General features: G+C 46.6%; 1 protein-coding gene across 1 annotated transcript; it reads right to left on the bottom strand.

Annotated features, from left to right (window-relative positions):
* Positions 1 to 5,690: 5,690 nt before the first annotated feature.
* On the bottom strand, positions 5,691 to 8,325 carry SLPI (secretory leukocyte peptidase inhibitor). The gene is made up of 4 exons (XM_007077812.3): positions 8,226 to 8,325; positions 7,157 to 7,315; positions 6,515 to 6,664; positions 5,691 to 5,932 (listed from the first exon to the last, which is right to left on the bottom strand). Exons 1-4 carry the CDS (start codon positions 8,305 to 8,307, stop codon positions 5,928 to 5,930), a joined length of 396 nt encoding a protein of 131 aa, XP_007077874.1. The 5' UTR covers positions 8,308 to 8,325; the 3' UTR covers positions 5,691 to 5,927.
* Positions 8,326 to 9,004: the final 679 nt, after the last annotated feature.

Raw genomic sequence — 9,004 nt, 5'->3', positions numbered from 1 at the left:
AAATGTTTCCACCAGGAAACACAATGCTGATTACATTAACTGGAAGTTAAGACTGTCACCCGCTCACTTGGGGCTCCTCATGCCTCTAAGTCAATGGGCAAAGAAGAGAGTTACAGTGTTAGCCAGGATGATTGGTCCCAACTTCCAAGGGGAAATTGGAGTACTCTCCCACAATGGAAGAGTATGTCTGGAACATAGGAGATTTCTTAGGGCACCTCTTAATATTGTCATGTTCTGTGAGTAAGGTCATTAGAAAACTGCAACAACCCAATCCAAGCAAGGCTCCTAATGGCCTAGACCCTTCAAGAATGAAGGTTTGGGTCACCCTATCAGGTGACCAAGAACTACAACCAGCTGAGGCACTTGCTGAAGACAAAGGAATATAGAATGGGTAGCAGAAGAGGGTAGTTATAAATACCAGCCACATGCACGTGACCAGTTACAGAAATGAGGACCATAACATAATTGTCATGACATTTCCTCCTTATTTTGCTACGAATACATTTGTGTGTGTTTTCTTTCTTCTGTCTTATTACCTTATCATGTAACATAAGCTGTATAGACTTTATATCATAGCATTTGTTAATTTTACATTATAGTATTTAAGTTACCAGATATCAAAGAGGAAATCAAATATCACTCAAGGATTTTTACCTCCTTTTTTGGGAAGGAATTAGTGTGTTTTAGGTTGTACAAAGAATAACTATATCATGTTTGGAAGAACCATGACCTTGTTATTGTCTTTCTTTGGAGATTAAATCGGATTTAAGGAGATGCATATGGGTGTCTAGTTGACATGGGCTTGTGGGTAATTTCTTGGGTCAACTTAACCGGCCACAAAATGCCTGGATTAAACATTTTATCTGGGTGTGTGTGTGAGGATGTTTCCAGATAAGATTAACACTTGAATATGTGAACTCAGTAAAGTAGAATTCCCTCCCCAATGTGGATGGGGCCCATTCAATACACTGAGAGCCTGAATAGAACAAAAGGTGAAGGAAGAAGGAATCCACACCTTTTTTTCCTGCCTCGTTGTTTAAGTTGGAACATCTCACTTCATTTTTTTCCTGCTCTTGGACTGGAATTTACACCATCATATCCCCTTGTTCTTAAGCCTTCAGACAGGAACTGTATTATGACACAGACTTTCCTGTCTCCAGCTTGCAGGCTGTAGATTATGGGATTTATCCTCTATAACTGCGCAAGCCAATTCCTCATCATAAAGGAATGAAAGAAAGAAAGAGAGAGAGAGAGGAAGGGAGGGAGGGAAAGGAGAGAGAGAGAGACAGAGAAAGAAAGAGAGAAAGAGAAAGAAAGAAAGAAAGAAAGAAAGAAAGAAAGAAAGAAAGAAAGAAAGAAAGAAAGAAAGAAAGAAAGAAGGAAAAGAGAAAGAGGGAGGGAGGGAAAGAGAAAGAGAGAGAGAAAGAGAGAAAAAGAGAGGAAGGAAGGAAGGGAGGAAGGAAGGAAAGAAGGAAGGAAGGAAGGAAGGAAAGAAGGGAGAAAGAAAATTGCTGGTTCTGTTTCTCTGGAGAACCCTGACTAATACATTGTGTTAAAGATTACTGTTAAATTCAGTAAAAAGTTGTTAGTGTGAACTTAAAAAAAAAAAAAAAACAGTTGATTTCATTATTAGAGTTTTGCCCTAAGCAATTGTAAAAATTCCTCCTTGTTATATAACAAATGTCCACAAATGCACAGATTTCCTTTCAGATATTCTGTTCTGTTCCATTAGGCTATTTGTTTATTCTTGTAGCAACATCATATTCCATTAATTAATGGTGGCTCAGTTGGTTAAACACCTGACTCTTGACTTCAGGTCAGGTCATGATCCCAAGGGTCATGGGATCAAGCCCTGCATCAGGCTCCACACTGAGTTGAAGCCTGCTTAAGTTTCTCTTTCTCTCTCTCTCTTTCTCTGTCTCTGTCTCTGTCTCTCTGTCTCTCTCTCTCTCTCTCTCTCTCAGGGCACCTGGGTGGCTCAGTTGGTTAAGTATCTCTTGATCTCGGCTTAGGTCATGATCTCATGATTTGGTTAGTAAGATCGAGCCCTGTGTCCAACTCTGTACTAACAGTGGGGAGCCTACTTGGGATTCTCTCTCTCCCTCTCTCTCTTCCCCTCTTCTGCTCTCTCTCTCTCTCTTTCATTCTCTCTCTAAAAAATAAATAAACATTAACAAAAATTTTTAAAAAGATGTTTTAAGACTTTCTCCCCCTTTCTGCCCCTCTCCCCTGCTCACTCTCTCTAAAAAAAAATAACAAATAATAATAATAATAATTAATATAATCAATAAGATTTTGATACCTGGTCTGGATTACTCCTATTGTTGTACTTTCAAAAAATGTTCTTGGTCCTTTTGCAAACTTTCTACTAATATATTAACTGTAGGATCACTTTGTCAAGTTGTGTTTAAAAAATCGTTAGGGGCACCTGGGTAGTTCAGCGAATTAAGCCTCCAACTCCTGACTTCAGCTCAGGTCGTGATCTCATGGATCATGAGTTCAAGCCCCAAGTTGGGCTCCACAGTAACAGTGCAGAGGCTGCTTGGGATTCTCTCTCTCCCTCTCTCTTTGCCCCTCCCCTGCTTGTGCTCTCCTGCTCTCTCTCTCCCTTTCTCAAAATAAAGAAATAAACTTAAAAAATCATGTTGGAATTTTTATTACAGTTACATTGAATTTATAAATGATCCTTTAATGAGTTATAATCTTGGCCTTATTGAGTCTTCCCACACATAAACATTTTTTCTCTGTTTATTCAGCTCTTATTTTAGACCTTCAACAAATTTGTTCTTTAATCCACAAGGTCTGGCATAATTTTTAGATTCATTCCCAGGTGAATTGCAGGGTTTTTTAATTTGATTAATTATCTCTACTTTCTATTATTTCTGATTCATTATACATAATGGGAGAAATGCTGTAAAATTTTATACATCAGAGTTGTATATCCAGCAACTCTGATGAAACTTATTTCATCAACTTTATTGAGTATCTTCAACTGTTAGGTAGGAAATGATACTATCCACAAATACTGACAGTTTAGTATCTTCCTTTCTGCTCTTACATACCTTATCCCCTGATCTCATCTCACTGCATAGGTTGCTATATCTCATACACTGTTGGAAAATTGCGGTGATCCTTATTCTGTTTCTGACTTTAGTGACAGTAACTCTGAAAATTCAGCTGAATGTGGGTTTTGCTACAGTTTCAGGTAGGTTTCCTGTTTGTTTGGTTTTTTTTAGTTAATTTCTGTCCTTTCATTTCTATTCTTTTTTAGTTTTTTTTTTAAGTTTTTATCTATGTATTTTGAGAGAGAGAGAGAGAGAGAGAGCGCGCTCACATGCATGCACACAGGGGAGGGGCAGACAGAGAGGGAGAGAGAGAATCCCAAGCAGGCTCCTCACTGTCGTCGCAGAGCCCGACATGGGGCTCAAACTCACAAACTGTGAGATCACGACCTGAGCCAAAACCAAGAGTTGGATGCTTAACTGACTGAACCACCCAGGCACCTCTCATTTCTATTCTTAATTTTAATAAAGAATTCGTGTTGGACTTCTTTGAAAACTCTTTAAACTTTCATGAATTCTAAGTTTTAACATTTTATTTAGAATGTTCCCAACTTTGTTCAGAGAAAATCACATTGCCTTACAATTATCTTTTCTTCTACTGTCCATATTTGGTTACAATAGCAGATTTTTGCTGACCTCCTTGAATTAGGTATCTATTGCTGCATAACAAATTGCCCCCAAACTTAGCACCTTAAAATCATAAACATTGTCTCACAGTTGGAGGGTCAGGAAGCCGGGAGTAGCTTCACTGGCTGCTTCTGAGTCAGGGTCTGTCACAAGGTTATAATCAAGCTGTGTGCTGGGACTACAGTCATTTCAAGACTAGACTGGGGTGGGGGCATCTGGATGGCTCGGCCATTTAAGCGCTCCACTTCGACTCAGGTCATGATCTCATGGTTTGTGGGTTCAAGCCCCACATTGGGCTCTGGCAGTGCAGAGCCTGCGTGGGATTCTCACTCTCTCCTCTCTCTCCGTCCCTCCCCTTCCTGATCATGCTTTTTCTTTCTCTCAAAATAAATAAATAAAACCAAAAAAAAAAAAAAAGACTAGACTGGGGCTGAAAACTGCATGCTCCCTCACGTGTGTGTTGGTGAGCCTCAGTTCCTCTCAGGCTGTTGACCAGATCCACTATTTCCTTACGTGATGGGCCAGGCCACAGATGGCTGAGTGTCCTCGCGACATGGCGGCTGAGTTGTGCCAGAGCAGGTGATCAAAGAGAGGGCGTGTGCTCCCCAGATGGAAGGTGCCATCTTTTACCCATCTCATCTCATCAAGACATAACTGTCTCTCACTCTGCAATAATTTATTTGTCACATGAGCCCACCATGCAAAAACATGGGAGGGCCCACACGAGGGCGTGAATCCTAAGAGGTGAAGGTCACTGGGAGGCAACCCGGTGGGAAGGGGGTGCCACCCCACTCTCTACATAAATAAAATGGCACTTCCTCTTTCCCCTCTTTCCTGAAAGTCAAGTCAATACATCCAATTGCTTCTCTTAGAACATTGGTTGCATGTAGTACGTGGAATGCTTTTTCCGGATCAGTGACATTTTCCAGGAAAAGACTGAACTACAATTGTGTCTCGTCCATTTTTCTATGTCACAGTCCAATCGAGTTCTCTGCTTCCTTTGGGCTCCAAAGAGCACAGAGGAATGGGGAGCACGGTTCCCTGCTTGCCCTGAGTTCTGGGAGTCCAGCTCCTGTTAACTCTTTGCTTCATGGGGCCAAGAACAACATCTCTCTCATGTGCTACTGGCCAGCAGCTGCCATAACGTGACCCACCGTGACAATACTCTCATTGTGGGGAAAGACAGCCCCATGCATGTGTCCCCCACTCAGCTGCATAAGAACAGCCTCGGGCTTGGAATACCTACTTGCCAAGAGATAAGGTGCTCGAGTATCTTTCCCTGTGTCCAGCTTCAGTGTAGGCTCCTCTGTTCTGTGCACATGTGTGTGCCAGAGCCTCTGGCCAACCCCACTGCTGTGTGTCGTGCTTGGGGAGGGAGTGGAGCCTCCTTCTGTGGCACGAGAGGGGTGGAGGTGGGGGGAGGGGTGGTGCAAATTGCCCGGCATCAGCTCCTAGGAGAAACTTGCAGGCCATGGGGAGGGAGTGGAGCCCAAGGTGGAAGGTGATCTTGCTGTCTCTTTTCTAGGTAAATAAGACATTGTTTTACCCAGTGCTTGACCGCATTGTGCTTTCCTTGGAGACTCCGATACCAGGCTGCAATGGGCAGAAGGGTCTGGAGTCCTCTCTCAGGACCGATAATTAGTGTGTTGTTCTTCTCAACACTTATTTTAAGGAAGAAGAAATCGTGTCTTGGGAGAGAAGGGAAATACAAGAAGCTCAAAATCACCACAGAAGGCAAGTATCCACTTTTTTTTTGAGGCTGCTGTGGCTCAGCAACGTTGCTCTTCGTTTCATACACATTGCATACCCCAGTGCTCCAAACACACGAGGAAGAGATTTTTATTGCCACTTTGCAGCTAAAGAAATTAAGATGGACGAGGTAAAGTCACGTGTCCAAAATCGCAGAACCGGTGTTTTCAGACTCATAATGTAAATTCACGTCTATCTGGCCCCGAAGCCTCCCCCTTCCACTCTGTATGTGCAGGAGGGAGGCCTCACACCCACACATTCCGTCATCACGTCCCAAGCCCCGCAGCCCCAGCAAACCACAGAAGCACATGGACACAAAGAAATACGCTCATTTATTTATTCACCAATTTCCTGAAAGCCTACTGTGTGCCACACCTTCCCCCCAAGAAGATCTTAATGGTAGACCCAAGTCTTCGCCATGGAGTGCCCCAGTGATCCGAGCCCCAGACCACAGACTAGGAATCCAGAACCTCTCCTAAACGACAGGAATCAGGCTACGAGAGAAAATCAGATCAGGGCTTCAATACAGGAACCAGACAAATTATCTCCCCATTCTTCCCCCAAGAAACTTCCCTGAGACAAAGAAAATAACAAGGTGGTGATATAGTCGAAAGAGGCTTGGCATCCGGAGACTGAGTTCAAGTCTCAATTTTACTATAGAACTCTAAACTCAGAGCATTAAGCTGGATTTAAGCCTCAAAATCCACTGATCCTTTGGGCTTTGACCTAGACAATATGCTGGAGATCACCTTAATAATAAATTCTTAGCGCACACAGTGCTTTCCAAAGCGCTTTCATTATGTCCGTTTTACAGATAAGGAAACTGAGACTCAGACTTGCCGGGGGGGGTCCTCACTCTCAGAGGGGCTCGAATAGAAGCAAAGCCATGAGTGATGCTGTGGAAATCCTGGCCCTGGGGCCTGGGGAGCGGTGCCCTTGAAGGACAAGGGGGCTAAGCAGAAGCTGTCCTGGGAGAGAGATCAGGAGTCCCCCTGCTCATACACAAGGGCCACCAGAGGCTTGGAACAGAGAGGACTGGTGGGCGGGGGAAAGTTGGCCCCGGGTCCCCTCCTTACCTTGTTCAGGTTCCACGCAGGCTTTCCCGCACAGGCCCCTACAGCACTTGAAGTCACCCACGCACTGTTGGTCTGTCTCACAGTGGTTGGGGGGATTGAGGATCAGACACCGGCCATTGACCACAGGACACTTGCCAGGCTTCATACACGCTGGTGAAAGTAGGGCCACAGGTCAGAAGCCTTAAGCCTCGGGCGCCGCCGCCCCCTGCTTCCTGGAATCAGCCCCAGCCCAAGTGCGCAGGGAGAATCCTCTCTTCTCCATCCCCAGCACCACCTCTTCCTTCCCAGGGCCCCTGTATCTCCTGACGGCAGGATCTGGGTCTCCCCTGACATCGGGCCCCCTCTCCACGAAGGCGACCAGTTGCCCAGTGCTGACTGGATGGGTGGCTACCAACTGCCTGCTTACCTGAACGACCAGGTGACTATAGACTGAAAAACTGACCTCCCGACACGCTGGCTGTTTCACCCAGCCAGGTGAGTAAATTGCTGTCTGGGACACTGTGACTCCCTGACCGGCTGACAAATTTGGCTCCACAGTTCCTGGGGAGGAGGAGACCTGGCAGGACCAGCACTCGGTCCTGTCCCCCGAGGTGCCGCCTTCTCGGGCTCACCCCCTTCCCGTGAGTCCTCCTCCCTCCTCACTTTGGTCAGAGATGACAGGGTCCAGGCATCTGATTCCGCAAGCATCGGAGCAGCAGATCTTCCTCCCTGGACACTGCCAGTCACTCTGGCACTCAGGGGTCTCAAATACGTTAAGGCATCGACCAGGTTTTACAGGAGGGCAGGCTCCAGCTTTCAACGCTGTTGGAGAGAATGTTGAGAGTTAAGGAAGGAGTTGGGTGCTGAGTAGCCATCATGACTCCGGGATAAAGCACCACTCCCCAGGAGAGACGGTCACCCAGGTGACTGTCCGCAAAGTCCAGAGGGAAATGCCTGTCTGACCTCCGTGAAGAGTGACAGGCTTGATGAAGCCACACACATGGGCAGAGAAAGTCACAGATCCTGGAAAAGAGCAAAGGGCTCCCAGCCAAGGTTTCCTGCCCCAGGGAAAACAGGTCTCCACAAAGGCGAAGGAGATGGAGAGCGGTAAAGACAGAACAAGGGCCAGGTTGAGAGGGAGAGCCAGAGGCAGAGACACAGACACTAAAGGACGGAAACAGAGACAAGGAACCAGGGAGAGCTAGAAACAGAAGACTGCAGATTCACAGGCAGGGTGAAGAGAGAGAGGTAGGAAGAGAGGGAGTGGGGTCTGGGCCGACCAGATACTGTGTAAAAGAACACAGCCCAGGGGCGCCCGGGTGGCTCAGTGGGTTAAGCATCCAACTTTGGCTCAGGTCATGATCTCACGGTTTGTGGGTTTGAGACCTGCGTCGGGCTCTGTGCTGACAGCTAGGAGCCTGGAGCCTGCTTCAGAGTCTGTGTCTCCTTCTCTCTCTCTGTCCCTCCCCTACTTGTGCTCTCTCTCTCTCCAAAGCAAGTAAATAAACATTAAAAAAAAATAAAAAAAAAAAAAAAGAAAAGGAAAAAAAAAGAACACGGCCCAATGCTCAGAAGCGTGCAGAGTCCTTGGAGCCCAGATGGACATGAGCCCCCTCCCCGCTTCAAGGAGGTCTCCCGAAACTAAGCTGAGAGATCAAAGCCTCTAGAAGGGGTCATCCCCCCACCACCAGGAGCCGCCACCTCTGCCCTGCAGCCAAGGGCTCCAACTCACAATTTCCAGCACCTTCCACAGTCCAAGGTACCAGGGTGCCCAGGGCAAGAAGCACGAGGGGGAAGAGGCCACCGGACTGCATTGTGAGGTGAGGGGTCAACACCAAACCTCTGAGTGTCTGAGTGTCAACGCCAAACCTCATTATTTATATCTTTACTAGTGGGTGTGGCCCCAGCAGAATTTCCTCGGCCCCTCCCAGCTTCGATTGCACATACAAGAAGCCGGGTGAAGACCAGCAGTGCTGGTACCATGGACACAGGGCTCTTTCCTGTCCCAGGCAAGACCGCGAGGCCAACAGAGTGACTGCCAGGGAAGAAATGCAAGAGGCCAGCCTGGAAGATGTCACCAGGCTGATAAGGAGGTCATCTCAGGTGTCCTGGGGGCCCCAACCCCACTGGCCTGGCGAGAGGGAGGAGAGGGCAAGAAAAGCCAGCTGCAAAGAAGCTATTTGGATCTGGAGCTGAGCGGCACCTGGCTGGCTCAGACGGGGGAGCGTGCGACTCTTGATCTCAGGGTTATGAGTTCGAGCCCCACGTCGGGGGTAGAGATTACTTAAAAAAAATAAAAAAATAGGGGGTGCCTGGGTGGCTCAGTCGGTTAAGCATCTGACTCTTGGTACTGGCTCAAGCCGTGATCTTGCAGTTGTGGGATTTAGACCCACATCAGGCTCCATGCTGGGTGTGGAGATTGCTTGGGGCTCTCTCTCTCTCTCTCTAAGTGAATAAAGAAACATTTTTTAAAAAATAAAATAGGCAGCTGTCAAAGAAAAAGGTAAAGAA

The sequence above is a fragment of the Panthera tigris genome, chromosome A3 (genome assembly GCF_018350195.1).
Source record: "Panthera tigris isolate Pti1 chromosome A3, P.tigris_Pti1_mat1.1, whole genome shotgun sequence".
NCBI classification, from domain to species: Eukaryota; Metazoa; Chordata; class Mammalia; order Carnivora; family Felidae; genus Panthera; species Panthera tigris.
This window is presented reverse-complemented; position numbering and strand designations above follow the sequence as displayed.

Coding starts and splice junctions, on each gene's coding strand:
- SLPI (XM_007077812.3), bottom strand. CDS start 8,307: ATGCAGTCCGGTGGCCTCTTCCCCCTCGTGCTTCTTGCCCTGGGCACC. Junction 7,316..8,225: donor TGTGGAAGGTGCTGGAAATT/GTGAGTTGGAGC, acceptor TCTCTCCAACAG/CGTTGAAAGCTGGAGCCTGC. Junction 6,665..7,156: donor CCCTGTCATCTCTGACCAAA/GTGAGGAGGGAG, acceptor TACTTTCACCAG/CGTGTATGAAGCCTGGCAAG.